This window comes from Amborella trichopoda, chromosome 10 (assembly GCF_054954075.1).
Source record: "Amborella trichopoda isolate Santa Cruz 75 chromosome 10, AtrichopodaSantaCruz75HAP2 v2.0, whole genome shotgun sequence".
NCBI classification, from domain to species: domain Eukaryota; kingdom Viridiplantae; phylum Streptophyta; class Magnoliopsida; order Amborellales; family Amborellaceae; genus Amborella; species Amborella trichopoda.
Window position 1 is genome coordinate 33462720 of NC_142345.1, and position 18885 is coordinate 33481604.

The following is an 18885-nucleotide window of genomic DNA, read 5'->3' on the forward strand; positions in this document are numbered from 1 at the left end:
CCAAATCTGAAAGTAACTTTTCAGATTAATTAATCCAACTGGATGGTCTACACTAGGCTTTGATTTTAGAATTTTTTGAAGTTGCTCCCTAAGTGACAATATCAAGATGCCTGTACGTGAAATGTTCATATAACCTTCTTTGAAGTTGGAGGGGTTTCAACTTTCAAAAATATAACAATGCAAAAGTGTCTCACTATAAGGCGTGGTTCGAAGGAACCTTGATTGAAATATAACTCAACCCATATGAACAATCCTGTTAGGACAATTATTAGCTTGAACCCAATGTCCATCTTCAGGTTTCTAAAGTCACTCACAGACAAAATGGACACAATTATATTGAGTGTTAAATGTAGCACGTAGTCAAATGTGAAGCACATTTCATAAAAGCACCAAAAAAAGCATGGAAACCAAAACAATGGCAGAAGGCTGCCAGTTGGTTAAATTTGATGCCGAAACCTAAGCTCAGCCCAATTGTACAACCACCACAAGAATAAAGTGGAAGACTCACAGCTTATTTGCGTGATTTATGTGTCAATTCTTTAAACAAAGTGGTGGTGTTTCTTGTACCGATGCACACATAAAAAACAAGTAAAAAGTAGCATCCAAAGAAGCCACTGGCACATATTCCAGTCCTCAGTGAAAAAGCCACTGAAAACATGTAGCATGCATTTTGGGAAGCATCCAGACACACCTTTAAGCAGAAATTTTATTACTTGAGACTCGAATTTTTACAATTTAATTCCAAGGGTAAGCATGAATATACCCAAAAGCCAGCAACATGTTTTTGTCATTCACCCTCATTTATGTGACCAAACAGTTCTTGCCAATGCGTCGAAGCTTCCTCCACATTTCGGAATGACCAAATATGGGTCCTGCTCTTCTCACGAGCCTCAAGAATCTCCTGAATCACAACCAATATCATGGAGTGTTACCAAAGAGAAATCAATCTTCAATACACTAATGAGGCATAGGCACAAACATGCAGGACCAGTATATAAAGATCCCTGATATGAAGAAAGCAGGTAACACAAACATGTGATACATGACAAGCGGCAGATACTAAACAATTGAAAAGTACTAGGAAAAAGTATAAATCCAATCATGGTGCCGTTCTTGCACTATAAGACTGAAAACTGCCCTGGCTTGAATTCAAGATAGTCAGTCATGGTCCTCTTGAAGTCAAACGTGCAAATGATATTTTGATTCAAGATCTGATACCATGTCCCTTTGATAGCATTCAAGTTACGTCAGCAGTATCAGGTTTGGTAAATTTCAGAATTTCAGAATGCACAAATGGCAGCACCGGGAAGTAGAAACACATATATTCACTATGTTTTGTTCAAATAAAGAGAATACCCTCTCAAGCCATATGGAGACCTCAGAAAAGAGCCCCTATAAATGAATATATATCTATACCTGAACAATATCAAAATCAGACAAAGGTTATACATAGATGATAAGGAAGGCTTCAGAAGAAATTATCCTCTGTTAGAGATAAGGAATGCCTCAGAAGAAATCATACTTCTTTAGGTGCTGCACTTGCATCATGCTGAGGTGAATTGTCAGGAAAGTACTGTATAGAAAGCAATGAAAGTCTCTCATATCAAGATGTAGATAAAGCCAACAACTCCGGTTTCTTATATTACCTCGACTTCAGATGTCCGTTTTGTTTTTAGATTAAGACAATCAACTAGTGCATTCCACTTTTCAGAGCAATTATCCAGAACTCCAAGCCTATAATACTGCTGCATTTGGTGAACCGGAGCTGCCAAGAGAAGCAGAGAGATAAGCTTTTCATGTTAACAAAAACAGACATGAGAAGTACATAAAGCCTGCCATAATGGAAACAGAAGAGTGATATCAAATCCAAACAAAAGGATTTATATATCAAATATAAAGTTATAATCCTGCACACCAGAAGTCTGATCTCTGGAAGATGTGAATCTACCATATGATTAAACGGAAACATGCTTTCCTTTTTGAGATAGACACCAGGATCTCTTTTAAACCCAAGCAAAGAAACTGACGCACCCACATATAGCATAGCAGGCACACTAACAATGGAATCTTGTTAAATTTGAAGGATTATTTATGATTCAAAATACAAGAAAAATAAAGCAGAGGTGCTCAAAAGTTCAGAACAGAAAGGACACTCTTTAGGAGCCCTCCGCCTCAACCTAAGTGAGTTAAGACCATGGTTTTAAAATGCAGCTGTATAAAGAGTAAGCGCTGGGAAGTGCATCACAACAGACCGGACATGCGGCTGCATCCTGCATAATCCGCATATGCGGCCAGTCATTTCCGTGGAAAAAAAAAAGCCCTCGGGCAGGGGTACGTTGGACATGTTGAGCCCTGAAAATGGGGGGAAAGGGTTTTAGAGCGTATTATACCACCCCCAAAAAAAACAACTAAAAACAGCCACATCATGGCTTTTTATGAATCAAATCAATAAAAAAATAAGAAGTGGAAATAATTTTTTGTGAAGTTATTAGAGTTTTGTATTGCTTAATGATTGGTTGTCGATTTACTTCTTTTGGGGTGTTGATTTGAGGAAGTTTAGGCGAAGTTTAGAATGATGATGCACATGGAGACTCTCAAGATAACTTCTCGGATTAGGATTTGAAATTTAGAATCTCAAGACTTGAGAGTTGAGAAATGACGATGATTTGTCTTGAGCTTGACTTTTGAACTCTTTAATCTTCATAGACTTTTAGTTTGTATTTTGTAACTTTGAAGTTTGTGGTTGCAAATATGTGTTTATGGTTGTTGAAGGTTTTATGAAGCTAGTTTCAAGTTTCTAGTTTCTATCAGGAGATAGTCGATACAGAATCTCCGACAGGCGACAACTGATACTTTTGGAGTTAATGAATACTCTAAATACTTGATAAAACATAAATCACCTCCATATTTTTTCTTTTATGCATTAACCTATTTTATTAGATTTTTTAGAATTTTTTATATTTACTGATCGCATCACAGCGATGTACCCACGTTTGGACCGCATCGCAGCGATGCACCCGCGTCTGGACCGCATCGCCCCCCCCCCCAACACATTGGGTCGCATCTTGCATTTTAAAACACTGATTAAAACCAAATCAAATTAAGAAACCATATGGAAAAGGCAGTCCCATTCAAGTTGAAGCATTTAATAAGCCATTCAACCCAGTGATGAAGGTTCAACTTGGTTCTCTGGGCTTCTCAAGAGGAAGGAACCATCAAGTAAACCAGTTGATAGTCCACTTCAGATCCAAAGCGATTGAACTGGCCAGACTGATCCAATCGTTGTCTTACTGGTATCAAGGTCAATGTCTGGCCTTGGAGCTATTATTTCTTTCTTTTCTCTTTGTTTTTTATTGGAAAAAGTTTATATGGAGCCGAGGCTCTAAACAATCAAATTAGAGCCCACCTCAAAAATTTCACTAGAAGAGGTTGTTTTGATGCTCAAATATCCTTAAATTGATCATCACGACATCAAGATGCATGGACATGAGAAAAAATTGGTTTTCAAGTTTTGGAAATAGTGCATCTTGTAACGCATTTTTGGACCGTCAATTTTCAAGATTTTCAAGTTTTCATAGATCTGCTCGGTCTACACTATTTTTGAAGCTTTAAATTTTATAATTAAAGATGAAAACATATTTTAAGGCCATCACAAAGATTTTAAGCATTGAAACCACATTTCTCAACACTATTTGAAGGTGCGCTATACTTTGATTGTTAGGGCCTTGGCTCTAAACAAACCACACCTTTTTTTTATTTTATCTTTTGGTATGAAGCTAAAAATACACTACACAATAAACACGAGTACACATATACCGAGTTTAAACCAAAGGTACAATGAAAGACACTAGTTTAAAAACATAATCATGGAGAAAAAAAATTGTCCCAACCAACAAGAATTTTCCCCCCAAATGCCATTCCTTCAAAAAAGCTTTATCTCCTTACTAGATTTCATGTTCACACGGGAGTAAGGATTAGGCATCCTCCCCAAGCATTATGATTCTTTGATCGTGTTAGCTTGGCTCCACAAATTGCCACTCTCAAACTTCCCATTTGATGATGTTACATTAGTCACCTGCTACTCATGTAAGAATATTTTTTATCAACATCTAAGAATTCATTTTTGACCTCAATATAATTGGTACTCTTAATTTCACTTGTCAAATAATGGTTTCATTGTAGTTAGTGTGTTTCAAAGAACATGCTAGACCAAATTATGAGTATAAAGCATGGCTTTGTGAAATTATGTAACACTATTTGTCCGTGTTTCAAAAAATTATAGGGCAGTACCTAGGCGGCCAAGGGGATCCTGGTTGTCCAGTGCCTAGGCATGCACCCAAAGACCTGGGCAGCCCAGGTTCAACATGGGCAAGAGGGTGTCCTGGGAATCTTGTTTTAAGTCCAAATTTTGTATAAAAATGCCTATATTCCGGCATTTTTATACATTTTCATGTGGAATCATACCAAATCCCAACCATAATACTATGGTACTACCAAAAGTACACAATCCATAAACTCACTCCAAATTCCATAAACATAAAACTAGTACCATATCACATTGGGCAAATGACAATAATACATTGGCACGTCATAAAATATTGAAGTCCCATAATCCAAAGTTCCAAACCAAAGTACTAGACTACTAGAACAACCAAAACACACACACACACACACACACACCCCATAGTCACAAATCACAATTCATAATTTATAGTCCATAGACCATACTCCATTGTCCATCATCATCAAATCATCTCCCTCTTCAACATAACACTCGTCCTCCTCCAATTCTTATAAATCTGCCTCCTCCTCTTCTTCCTCTCACCCCTCCTCCTTTGTGAAGATAATCTCATAGTTACCAGGATCTACTTTGGTAAGTGATCCCTTCTAGGATCTCGATTTTGTAGCTCCTAGATCGGATCTCTCGGGGATCTTGATTTTTAAATTTTGGGATCTCGAACCCCACTCATAGGGATCCCTATTCCTGCTGTTAGGGATTTTGAGCCCTACCTTAAAGACCAAGACAACAACCAAACTGATAATTTTCTTTGTTTATAGCCAACTAGCAACACAACCATTGCTTGCTTGCTATCAATCATAAGATCCCTATGTTAAAAACTATACATGATTCTAGATTATCATACACATTAGGCTAGTACGAGATCCCCAAAAAGTTGGGATCTAGATCCCAACAGGTCAAGATCAAGATCCCCAAAAGGTGGGAATCTTGATCGCCAACATATAGGAATCTCGATCCTTAACATGTGCATCGTACAGAGAACGTTCCCGAGCATAGGGATCTTCTAGCATTTTACAATCCCTTGCACCCGATCCCGATCCTGGTACCATTCTCGCTCCAGATCCCAACAACTGTGGATAATCTAGTGGCCCTACGAGAGTCGACTGCTCTACTAGATACCTTTTAAACCATATCCCATGTCAGTCCCTCATGCCCCTTGACCTCATCCTCTTAAACAAACCACTCAATAGCATTCTCCATGTCCTTCATTTTAAGTGGGTCTCTTTTATCGCCATTGGCAAATCTTTCCTTTAATCTTCAATTGTACTTCAAATAAACGAAGTCATCGCACCTCCTTGATCCAAGCATGTTTCTTTTCTTTGTATGAACCTATATGGGAACAAACACATAAAATGAAAAATATCAATTATATTATCATCATCATCTTCCAAGCCTTATCCCAACTATTTGGGGTCGGCTACACGAATCTTGTTAAGTTATTCTGCTCTATCAAGGGTCATACCCTCAATAAGACCATAAGTCACCATATCTTTTCTCACTACTTCAAACCATGTCCTTTTGGGCCTTACCCTCTCCCTTTTAGAGCCTTCTACTTGAACCAAATCGCACTTCCTAATCAGTGTTGTATTAGGCCTATGTTACATGGCCAGCCCATTTAAGTCTACTTTCCCAAAAATATTAATTAGATAGTAATTACTAATTGTTGAACTAATAATTTGATTAAATTTCAGTTTCACAAAAAAAAAAATGATAAAATTTAAGTACTTGATAGAGTAAAGTTAAAGACTTAACATGACAACATTATATTAAGCAAAGTAACATACCATTTCAAAAGCACTCCATTTCCGCTCATAACCAAATGAGCTAGTGGTTAGGCTCAAGAACCCAATGGCCCCGATTGTTAGTTTGGAGCACTATACTCATGCTTGCTCCACCAATGGGCTGCAAATTGATTGCGATGTCCATAGTTAATTATGAATTATAATGAAATGAAACATCAAACGTGAAACCTGACCTAAAAAGTTGAAACTCAAAACGTGAAAGTAAGTAATTAAAACACATAGAAATTTAAATATTACTTGGATCAAATTTTGACCCTTTGCCTCACCGTCGTGGCACTCCCAAATGGCTTCAATGCACACTTGTATAGAATTATTTCCTCAGCACATATCTAATCCTAGATTTCCTAACTAGGAACGAGCCTCTCAAGACAAAGATTAAATCCAATCATAATTATGTCATTTGTCTAAATATCTATATCAACAAAACAGAAAAGTTGGGTTCAAATAATAACTAGGTAAATGCAATGGTAAAGATAGCAGCCTATCCCACTTCTCATCAACAATCTCCCAAACTGGCTTAGAGAGGTTCTCATCATCGCCCAAGTTCTCAACTATCTATCTCTTATGACTTTCTATTGACTCACATATGTAGCCCATGGAGGGGAAAAAAAACACTCACTAAAGGGGGAAAAAATATGCCTTAAGCACTTGCTTGACAGCACGCCAAAAATTCCTAGATAGGATGGTATCTCATGCCTTCTTTCCTTATTGATGCTTGGCCCACTTGCATCCTATCCAATCCTCAAAAGTAAACATCTCCCTCAACTAGTTTCTCCTCATATATATGCTATGCAAACTAGAACCAAGTAGCAAATCTTGTGCCCCCCGGCCTCACTATCTCCTTTTCTGTAAACTTGTGCGTCATGTTAAAAGTGAGGGTGTGGCATAGATGAAGGTTGTAACTGACCTAGCCTTACTAATTGTGCCTTAATCCTAAACATACCGCCAATAGCATCAAGCATGAGTCTATGCAATGGGCTGAGCATGGTGTCCAAAAGATACTACGGTAGTTTGGGCTCAACAAATTAGAAGTAGCTATGTTAGGAGCAGCATTGTCTGTGACTACCTGATTAACACACTGCTAAGTAACCTCCTCAATACCCATCTCAATCATTTATATATGTATCAAGTATCATGTAGTCATCAATAGATTTCAAAAAAATTGTCCCTAAAGAATAGTTGACCAAAATTCATCTAACTCGTCTTGCTATCACTCCAAGAGTCCGTCATACTAGATACCCCATATTAAGCTGATGCCTTCTCTTGTCAGTTGACAAACTCCTTCATAAGTTCCACCTCTTTTTCAAAAGAGGCTCTAAAATCTCATATGGGGTTGATGACCTCAACTCAGGCCCAAATTGGCCAATTGCTTCCACAATGGTGTAGAAGCTACTTCAGCAAGCAACATTGAAAGGAATGCCCACCTCATATGTCCACCGAGCAATGTACTTATTTACTCAGTTTCTCTCTTCTTGATCGAATTAATTTTCAAAGGTGGCCTGCTTCTTTATTTTCTCAACTGTAACATCAAGGTTAGGGACAAAAACAATACATAGGCCCCTTCACCCTAGACCTCTTAGGCCCACACCCAATTGCAACTCCCTTACCTCTCCTAGACTGGAACAAAGCCATTGATCTACCTTAGCACCCCTTCATCCTCATTCTCATCATAATCAAATACACAAACCCCAGCCCTTAAAAATTGCTATGCAAACCTCCTTTTGTTCTTTTTCTGTTTTACCAAATTTGAATATTGTTTAGTTTCCTCCCTGAAAGCTTCAAGGACCTTCTTACAATGGGCATCCCCCAACACCGGCAAGGTGTTTCTTGAACTGGTTTATACCCCCATTAGTATCTCGTTTACAATCCTTATACATTTTTTGTCCTTCCAATTCGGGTTATGACCATACTTCCAACCCAATCGTCAATGTTTTGAGATGTTTGCCAATCTCAAAATCTCGCTGATATTCCTCTAATAAACATCCAAAATGCATGAAAATGTATCCTAAACAAATGAATGATGTTTCAAACAATTTTTGAAAAATTCAAATTTGAAGTTCAGTCCAACCAAATTTGAAATTTGATAAAGTTTTTGAGTTTGAGTCTATTAGGGTTGAAAATGGGTTTAGGGGCTTAGAAACCTCATTTCCCCCTTATCTTCGGGAAAAAAAAAAAAAATGCCCCCACCTGAGGGCCATTTTGGGCCTTTGGCAAGGTCTTGTTCCTAGGTGCCTGCCTAGTTGACCCGTCCAAGCCTAGGCAATGCACCTAAGCCCCCCTGGCCTGCGTAGGCGCTAGGCGAGCTGCTTTTTGAAACATTGCTATCAGATTTAAATTTCAATAATATTTCTAAACCCCATTTCCCCCTTATCTTGGGGAGAAAACACAAAAAATGCCCCCACCTGGGGGCAATTTTGGCCCTTTGGGGAGGTGTTGTCCCTAGGTGCCTGCCTAGTTCACCCGTCCATCCTGGGCAATGCGCCTAGGCCCCCCTGGCCTGTGTAGGCGCTAGGCGGGCTGCTTTTCGAAACAATGCTATCAGATTTAAATTTCAGTTAAATATTTCTAGTTGGATCCAATTTTTCTTTCTTAGGAAGAAAGCGAAAGTTCCCAATTATTCTTGTCCTTTACAACATTAGACGATTCTTTTATTGAATTGGCCCAATTATGGTTTAGGAAACCAAAATAGTGAGTAAAGCAAGAGAGAAACAATGAGCATGAAGCGTGAATTGAACAAATTAAAAGAACAGTGGAAGATCCACACATCGCTTGCATTGTGATTAGCCTACAGTAGACATCGTGATGCAACATGTATAATTTCCCAATCTATTTCCTTTAGCCATGGTTTTGCAGTCATAAAAGGCTTCAAACTGTAATAAGATCCCCCTAATGAAGATGTATTCTTCTCTTTCCGTCAAAAGTCATTAAGGGGAAAAAATTAATAGAACTCGTAGAGCTAGTTAGTGTCATTGGAAAAGTTGAAGAAGGATCTATGTACCTTGTAATTAGTTTATAAGAGTAAAATTTTCATTGTTGATCATCTATAGTTGGTGGTTTTCCATTGGCTGCCAAGTGACCTTTTTGTAAGTAATAGACTGACTTCAGAGCATGCCAAGTGAGGCGCCAAGTTTCTTTAATCATTTTGCAGGTCAAAATGTTTTGGGTTCAAAGAATCTGGAACGTCTATCACATTAGACTACTGACAATACCCATTGAATTTCACCCATTCTTACTTTTCAATTTGATCCATTGTGAAAAAAAAATTTCCCATGTCAAATATCAGCAATACATACGAACAAGAGGATTCATTTCCTCAAAATCATAAAAAAATGCAGAAATTCAACTGCATAGCAAAAATCAATGCACTTTTTTTTTGGGTAAGTCAAAATCAATGCACTTGTTCAGCATGGAGTTCCTTGCATCTATCATTGGCAAAAGAAATAAATGAAGGGAAAGTATTTTGCATGGCAGGGGCAAGCCCCTTACCTGGATCTTCCGTAAAAAAACTCACCCATAAAAGAAGAATTACTAATAAAATAAATAAAATAACATTGTCAAAAAGAATTAAAGAGAAATGTATGGCAATTGCCAACATAGTTCCTCCTAATTTCGATGGAAAATAAACTCAATTGAAGCTCGACAATCTTCCTACACCATGTCAAATGAGAATGATGATACAATAACAGAAGACATGAAATGGAATCTATGCTAAAGAGAGGCAGTTACAGTGGAGATATTGACCAAACTTCCCTTATAAAATCAAAACCAAAAGCCTACAATATATACATGAAAAGTAAAAAGAGAGATAATGGCGAAAGTAATTGATAGGACAGGTAGCTTACAGTAACAGAACCAGAGAGCGTCAAAATACTTGGTGCAAGAGAGGCGTTGGCGCTTCTCCGTAGATGATGAATCCATGGAGGCAAAAATATTTCTAGGTTTATTCAAGTCTCTTATCCAATACACTCATTCAGCTGAGTCCCTAAGGGTGCATTTGATAACTTTCTCTGCAATTTCCCAGGGATTCTCCCTGCTGCTGACTTTCTGGAATATGGAAGAAAGTGAAAATTGGCAGCCTGTATGTTGGGAACCTGTGGTGCTGCTATTTTTGCCTGTTTGGTAATGTTGATGCTGGGAAAGCAAGAAACAACATGTTTTAATCGTTCATTATGAATTTTCATGATTTGATGCGTTTAATGAATATTTTTTAATAAGATTTTCTTGTTACTATCTATCTAATGCATTTCTGACAATGCATGGTTAAGATTGAAATTTAATCTTGCATCTATGTAACTTAGAAATAGCCTCAATAAAATTGCAACACGTATAAGGAAACAGAGAGGCGGAGTTAATCACACAGAATTCTTAAGCCAAGTGAAACTAAAAGTAAGTTCCCAATCATGATACTTCTGCAATTTTTATGTTTTGAGAAATCAACGAGAAAGAGACATGAAAAAAGAATATAGAGACTAAAAGAATTAAATTGCCTATGAATATTACAAAGAAAGAAAAATAACAGTTATATGAACCGAGAGGGTTAAAGTCAGAGAAGTATCACAAATAATTTTACTTCAAGATCAACATCAATAAATTGTATATCTACGTATATTAATCTCAAAACTCTGAATGCTTGGTATACAAGCATAACACAACATTGTTTGCACCGCATAATATGTATTAATAAAGAGCGAATTTCAAAACCAGAACGTGAGAAATCAACATGCCACAACATCTAAAGCAGAAACTAAACTTAAAACAAACCAAAGCAGGTAAAATAGTTCAAACTTACAACTTCCAAACTGAATTATATGACAAACATCGCAATTCAATCTAGAATGATCTTGTCACATGGATAACGAAGTGAACATGGTTAAAAATTTCAATTTCACAACTTTCTATTAGCCAGTGAGAGATAATGCCATTTCAACAACAACATAACAAAATTAAACCCCAGAACTTGTCAAGTAACCAGAAAAACCCAAGAATATATCATTCTGCAAAGGATATTCCTCCATAAATTTCAACCCAATGTTGTACAAAAACCAAATAACAGAAAACCCCATAAATTATATAAGCAAATGACAATAGAATAGAACCCACTTTTATAGATATCAAATCCTACTGCATAATACAACCTCCTAAATAAGATTTCATCAATAGACAAAACTAAAAAGAATAAAAGAGTACTTCGATTATTAACTCATAAAACCAAATGAAAATTAGTTCAATGACACACCACAAACACAAGATGATAGAAACAATGATCCATTAATCAAACACCTAAAGCCCAAAAAACTTTACATAATAGACACAAAATCAAATTAATCAAACTCTTGAACCCCGAAGAGTACCTCTCAATAAACAGAAAACCCACATCAAAATTTATGTAACTAGAAAAATAAAACACAAATAATAAATAAATAAACTGTGTCACTATATGAGGGTTTTCTTCTTTGTGCATAAACAGGGGAAAAAAAACAGAAACAAAAAATCAAATAAAAAAGCTCTCTGTAGACTTGGAGCTAATCTTATTTGAGCCTAATCAGAAAAAACAGCAAAAAAAAAAAAAAAAAAAAAAAAAAAAAAAAGAACCTAAATCAGAAATAAAATCTCATTTATATCTGGGTTATTTTTTTGAGCAATAAAAAATAAAAAAAATTAAAAAGGACTCACCGTAGCCTTCGCTGAGCTCTTAGCTTGCAGCAATGGGGGCGATGAGGGGAATAGACCTGAGCTGAGGAGGACAGGAGTTGCTGGAGGGTTGAGCTTCGTTTGGGCGATTGGCAATTGATGGTCGAGTTGCAGGTTTTGAGTGAGAAAGGGTTAGAGAGATGGATGGTTGAGTTGCTAGGGATTTTTTGGGTCGAACATTTTCAGTTGTGCGCCACCCTCGTCCCTTCGTGGTATAATATCTACAGGCGCTTCTTATTCGCCTTGCCAAAATATGCGTGGCCAAACTAACACTTCATTGGGCTTGTGTGAGACACATACCCTTATCACAAAAGAGGTCACATCATTACTAGCTTGTCAAATTTGATAAAAAAAAAATTTCTTTTTGAATCTTGAATTTCGCTACTAACACACCTGATTTACAATCTAACGGCAAGAGTTGTCGTGGCTTTTTTGTACTAAAATAAAAAAAGGGAAAAGTTTATATAGAGTGAAGGCTCTAAACAATCAAATTTGAGCCTACCTCCAAAATTTAAGTAGAAGAGGTTGTTTTGATGCTCAAATATCTTCAAATTGATCATCTCAACATCAAGATGCATAGACATGAAAAAAAAATAGATTTCAAATTTTGAAAATAGTATATTTTGTAATTGAACCGTCAATTTTCAAGATTTTCAAGTTTTTTTAGATATGTTGATCTATATTATTTTTGAAGCTTTAAAACTTTTAAAGCTATCAAAGCATATTTCTTAGCACTATTTGAAAGTAGGCTCTAATTTGATTGTTTAGAGCTTAGGCTCTATACAAACCGCACCCATAAAAAAAGGGTAAAGTTTATATAGAACTAAGTTCTAAACAATCAAATTAGAACCTACCTCAAAACTTTAACTGGAAGAGGTTGTTTTGATGCTCAAATATCCTCAAATTGATCATCTCAACATCAAGATGCATGGACATGAGAAGAAAAAAAAATGATTTTAAGTTTTGGAAATAGTGCATCTTGTGACACATGTTTTCGACCATCAATTTTCAAGATTTTCAAGTTTTTATGGATATGCCTGATTTACACTACTTTTTATGCTTTAAATTTTATAATTAAAGATGAAAATAGAATTTAAGGCTATCACAAGACTTTCCAGTATTGAAACTATATTTTTTGATACTATCTGAAGGTGGGCTTTAATTTGATTGTTTAGAGCATCGACTCTATACAAATCGCACCTATAAAAAAAGGTTTATTTATATACTTTGTCTATAGGATTGAGACTAATAAGCAGTCAATCCGGGTTTATGGACCTTGGAATTGTTTGATTCCTTATATTTTTCTAATGGCCCAATTCCCAATGGCCTGGATTGCTAACTTGTACCAATGATAGTAGTATTGTGATTATTCTCTCTTCCCTCAAAATGACCAAAGTTTTTAGCTTTATTCATTCACTTACTAAAATTTGAGAGGAACAAAATGTCAAAATGTAAGTGTGGCTGGTAGTTTGATGTACGTGATACTCTGCACTTATCTAGATATTGGCTATGCAGGGGGGTCTTATTAGCCGGTATGAGAGTAATCCTTGACAAGATCATTAGCAAGTAATGAAGATGATTTTTTGATACTTTAGGGGAACTTCGGGTCAGATGCGATGTTTCTAGGGAACCGATTTGTGGTTACGGGATATAGTGATGCTGATTGGGCAGCAGACCTAAATGAGTGTAAATCAACTTTAGGTTATGTCTTCTTGCTAGGAGGCAGTGCAGTCTCATAGTGTAGCGAGAAGCATTCATGTGTTGCTCTCTCCACTATGAAGTCTGAATACATTATTTATAGTGGAGCAGTATAAGAAGTTATATGGATAAAGAGATTCCTAAGAAAATTGGGTGTTATTGCAACTGCTAATGAGCATGTCACTGTATTTCATGATAAAACAACTCGCTTTTGCAAAATACCCTAAGTACCATTGAAAGTCAAAGCACATTGATGTTAGATATCATTGTATTTGATGCATTGTTGTACATGGACAGGTGGTGTTAACTCATATTCTTACAACTAAAATAGTGGCGGATCCCTTGAATAAGGCAATTATCAAAGCCACTTATTAGATTCATGCAAGAAGTATGGGCCTCAAGACCCTATGCTTTTATATAACTCTATAGGATCTTGCTCCCTTGTTATAATAGAATATGGATGTTATTTTACATTATGATAGATGGTTTGTGCACTTTAAACTTGTCATTTAATTCATTGGCATGCTAAAGTTCATTGCTCGTATGAGCTACTCTCAATATCTGGGATATTAGAGGATGAGATATATACATAGTATGTTTATCTCTTTGACCAAGGGTTCGAGATGAGATTCCATTAAGAGAATTGATATGATCTATTCAAATTGATGTCCCTATGATCATGTAGCTTGTAAGAAGCCAGGGATGAACATCAAGGATGTTCATGTTGACACATGGATGTGACTGTGAAGTGCTAGGTGGTGACCGGTTGCTTGGTTGCGAAAAGACTTTAACCTGCATGGTGTGGATTCTGATGCACAATTTATGTGATCCACTATGACGTGTGATTCATACCACATGTGTTATATTAATGACTAAGACACTTACTCATGTGGAAAAAGATGATCCATGTTCCTTTTTGCCACTATACGAGGCTAATAAGTAGGTGACGCATGATGCCCTCATAGACCTTAGACTGCATTAGGAAATTCTACTTCGATTATTCACCTTGGTATATACTCCTTAGAGTCAAGTATGAGACTCATTTGAGACTTACTGAGACAATGGTCGGGCTAGAATAGAATAATTTAAGTCATAAGGAAAGACCATTTGATAGCACAATATGTCTTGGTACTACAAGAAAATCGTACACATTGCATGTACATTGAATGTAATTGTGTAGGAGTGAGCTAAGTAATCTTCTGAGCTGGACTCATGAGGGATTAGTTGAGAACTTAGCCCTGTGTGGTCAAATCGGGTCTAGGGTACGTTGAGTAATTTTTTATTTTGTAGGTATTAGAGAGATGAGGTGTTCTATGCCAGTTGGTTGGAAACTTGGTATGGATCTCTCTAATAGAATGTTCATTCCAGTGGGTCACACACTGCATTTTCTTTTTGTATAAAATAATATTCACAATGCAATACTGAACAACAACTCTTATTTGAATATGTAACCTTTCTCACATACAGAACGAGTGGGAGATGTAGACATGAGGGTGCGTCCTTAGTGTGAGGACACACCCAAGTCGATCACACCCCCTTCATGACTTACATTATTTCATGGAGGTGGGGGGTGTTTGAACATCATCACGAGGGGGTTACTCACCCATGAATGATATACACTATGCATTCTAATGGTGCCCATTTATGAGAAGGTTACTCCCACAAGAATGAGAGGGCCCTCTCTCTCACTAAAAGGGGGAGGGGTAGACATTTCTATACAACAACACACACACGAGAAAGAGTGTGAGAGCTTTATTTGAGAGAGAGAGGTTGAGTGTCAGAGAATACAATCACTCTCCCATTTGAGTTATAAAGAGGGTCTCGGGCCTAAGCGATAGAATTGTGTGTGATAGTCGAGCTCAGATTGCTTCTCAGGATTTGCGACAGAACTGATTTTGGTAGCTCTAATAGTTATCGAATTTGCCTATGCGAGTCGATCATCCATCTCCAAATTTGTTCATTAAAATTTGTTTGCGAGCCATATTTATTTAAGTATTCACGAGCTTCCACCTTGATTTGCAGTGGAACTGATTTCAGTAGCTCTTGTAGTTGTCGAATTTTTCTATGCGAGTCGATCATCCATCTCCAAATTCATTCATTAAAATTTGTTTGCAAGCACTCAAATATGATACTCGGTTCTTGATTGTTTATTTTGCTTTCGCGTCAAACGTTGGACTATTTATTCCAATAATAACAGATAATCAAAACAGATTCTCTTTAATCCTAAATGGTTACCAATTACTATATTGAATAATAATAACAATATAAACAAACTTATTATTTTAGTGATACAATAATATGAGTCCCAATAAGAAAAGGGATACCATTCTGCAATATAGCCAAAATAAAAGGGAAAAGTAGCAATATTATATGTACAATAGTTCAATACAAAACTTCATTTCTCTCATTTAAAAATGAAAAATACTTCATGTGATGAACTTTTCCTTAGTAGTCCTACTAGTTTGTGCACCTGCAGATAAAATAAATATTTATTTTTTCAAAATAGTCATTGGCATATAATTTCTTAATGGGAAAAGTTTATATAGAGCTGAGGCTCTGTATATTGCAGCTACTGTTTCAGTCTCTTTCTCTCATGTTTATTGTGAAGCTAATAGTGTGGTTGATTTGTTGGCAAAGGGTGGAGCCTCTCTTCCGTCTCTTGTTGTTTCTAATGATGTAATTTTCTTTTTGTAGTTATCAATAAAAGTAGTAACATTTGTCAAAAAAATAAATATTTATACAATATTGTTAAGAAGTGCATGACTTATGTATATCAATCCCTTTTCTATCTCTTTATCTAGTATACAAAAAGGAAAGGTTGCCCCTCTTTGAAATTTAGGATTTCTCTTGCCTTTCTTCCTATATCTCTACATACAATATTTATAGGAAGTCTCTATCTTTAGAGATACATTGGATCAATGAGTCTCTCTATATCTTTAGATATACACGTATAATTTAGAAGTGCTCTCTCTTTCTATAGATATACACCCGCACAGTATTTTTGGGAGATTATTCTCTAAATTACAAAAAGGATACAGATTCCTCTCTCTAAGAATATTGCAATGCAATATTTTTTAGAAACATGGCCTCTCTCTAAAATTTAGGATTTCTCTCTATCTCTTTACATGTACACCTCTCTCTAAGAATATTGCATGCAATATTTATGCAAGGGTTTTAGGAAGTGCATGTCTATTGTACATCCTTCCCTTTTCTATCTCTTTCTCTAGGATACAAAAAGGAAAAGTCGCCTCTCTCTAAAATTTAAGATTTCTCTCTATCTCTTTAGATATAGGGAAAATTACAAACCCCAAACTAGACTTTCTACGACTTAACTTTTTTCTCCAAACTACATTTTTCTAGCAAAACGTTTTTCCCCAAAATATATTTTTCTAGCTAATACCCCCCCCCCCCCCCCCCCCCCCCCCCAACCCAAAAAAAAAGAGTATAAACTACCCTCCCTTATTTTTACCCATGCGTCTCTCTCCTCTTTCCCACAAAAAGGCGGTTCGATGTATTCTTAGAACGGTTCAGCAGTGTAATGTCGGTCCAATAAATAACAGTAGCGATCCGATATTACAAGTTAACAGAACAAAAAGGGATTCAACGATTAGAAAAGCGCTTTAGCATTTGCAACAAGGGGTCCGGCTTTTGAAAAGTGTAGCCCGGCACTCATTTTTCGGGAATAAGGGGTCTAGCAATTCAAAGGTCGATCCGACATAAATACAAGGGCTTGGCAATTTGATTGTGCAGTCCGGCAATTGATACTCGGATCTGACAGTCCACATCAAATCCCGCCAAAATGATTTCTTGTGTACGAGAATGGCATTTTTGTCTAAAAAAATAAACTTTTTGACTTTAGGGATTATTTGCTAGAAAAGTGTGAAAACAGTTTGGTTGGGGATAACAATCATTAAAAGTCTAGTCTTAGGAGTTATTTGTAATTTTTCTTGAGATATACACCTATAATTTGGAAACTCTCTCTCTCTCTCTCTCTCTCTCTCTCTCTCTGTACAAAAAAAGAAATGTGGCCTCTCTCTAAAATTTAGGATTTCTCTTGTTTCTTTAGATATACACTTATAATTTAGAAATACACACACTCTTTCTGGCCCCGACGCTACTGTTTGGCGCTGTCCTCTACCAGATTTTATTTATCCGTTGCTATTTCATGATCTGGGGCAATTGACCTATTAGAGGGTTGTATGACAAATGTGTTTCTGTAGGGACCGAGGTTTTTAGGCAGTTGAGAGGGAGCAAGCTACCGTGGGTGCTGGGGATGCCGCCATGTGTATAAGAGAGAGAGCAAGCCGCCGTGTGTGCAAGGGATGTCGCCGTGCATGTAAGAGAGAGCGCAAGCTACCTTGCGTGTAAGAGAGGGAGCAAGCCGTCGTGCGTGCAAGGGGTGCCACCGTGCGTGTAGGAGAGAGAGCAAGCTGCCGTGCGCGTTGAAGGGACGCCGTCGTGCGCGACGAAGAGAAAAGGACGTTGTCGTGCGTGTCATTGCCACGTGTGATGCCGCCAAGCATGACACCGCCGTGGATGTTACTGCCCAGCGTGGATGCCTCGGGAACTGTTATGCATGGATGCCACCGAGTGCCACTTGCCTAGCTATATTTGCCACTTGTGAGCCCTTGCTTGCCACCTGCCTGTTGCCTTCCCCTTTTTGCTTATAAGTACTGCCCCTCTCACCCCTCCATGGATTTTTGCCCTCTCTCTCTCTCACTCACGACCCTCCCCTTTCAAGCCCTTAGAACGTTAGCCTCTTGGAACCATTCTTGAAAGCTTGGAAACTTGACCTGCATGGGGAAATTGAAGTATTTTTTGGATACAAGTAAGTAGATCTAGCATCTATATCTCCATAAGTTTTTTGAATCATGAAATTTAAGGCTATAAGTATGATTTTTTAATATGGATGTGGATGCATACTATTGAATTTATGCTAGAATGTGACCCATTTTTTCAGGACTGTGACTTGTATTTGTATGATAGATTGAGCATTAAAGATAATTCTGTTGGTTATGAAATTTGGTAGGGAAGTACCCCTTTGAGTCTAATTGAAAGGGGGATAGGGAAGTACCCCTTTGAGTCTAATTGAAAGGGGGAAAGATCCATATCCATATCTCTCTTGATTAAAAAGTTATGAGCCATTTGCTAAAACATGCCAAAATTGTATGCAGGTTTTTTTAATGGACTTTTCACTAATCAAATTATATCCAAATAAGCTCAAAACACTTTTAAATGAAATATACGTGAGCCTACTTCAAAATTGGTTTTGGGACCGTGTTGAAATTCCTCATGTCTTGAAACTTATGTTCTGTTTTGTATAAAGGTATCATTGTTGTGATTGCAGTGAATTTCCAAAACTGTTACACATTTTCGTAATGAACTTGTCACTGA

The 18885-nt window shown here is 37.0% G+C and overlaps 1 protein-coding gene across 3 annotated transcripts; it reads right to left on the reverse strand.

Annotated features, from left to right (window-relative positions):
* Positions 1–686: 686 nt before the first annotated feature.
* LOC18446677 (uncharacterized) lies at positions 687–11995 on the reverse strand. 3 transcript variants are annotated; one of them, XM_020675113.2, is made up of 5 exons: positions 11776–11995; positions 9945–10233; positions 1647–1765; positions 1523–1573; positions 687–901 (listed from the first exon to the last, which is right to left on the reverse strand). In XM_020675113.2, exons 2-5 carry the CDS (start codon positions 10018–10020, stop codon positions 788–790), a joined length of 360 nt encoding a protein of 119 aa, XP_020530772.1. In that variant the 5' UTR covers positions 10021–10233; positions 11776–11995; the 3' UTR covers positions 687–787. The 3 variants fall into 3 exon arrangements, with proteins under 3 accessions (XP_020530772.1, XP_088705612.1, XP_006856849.1); XM_088849486.1 differs by lacking the exon at positions 9945–10233; XM_006856787.4 differs by lacking the exon at positions 1523–1573.
* Positions 11996–18885: the final 6890 nt, after the last annotated feature.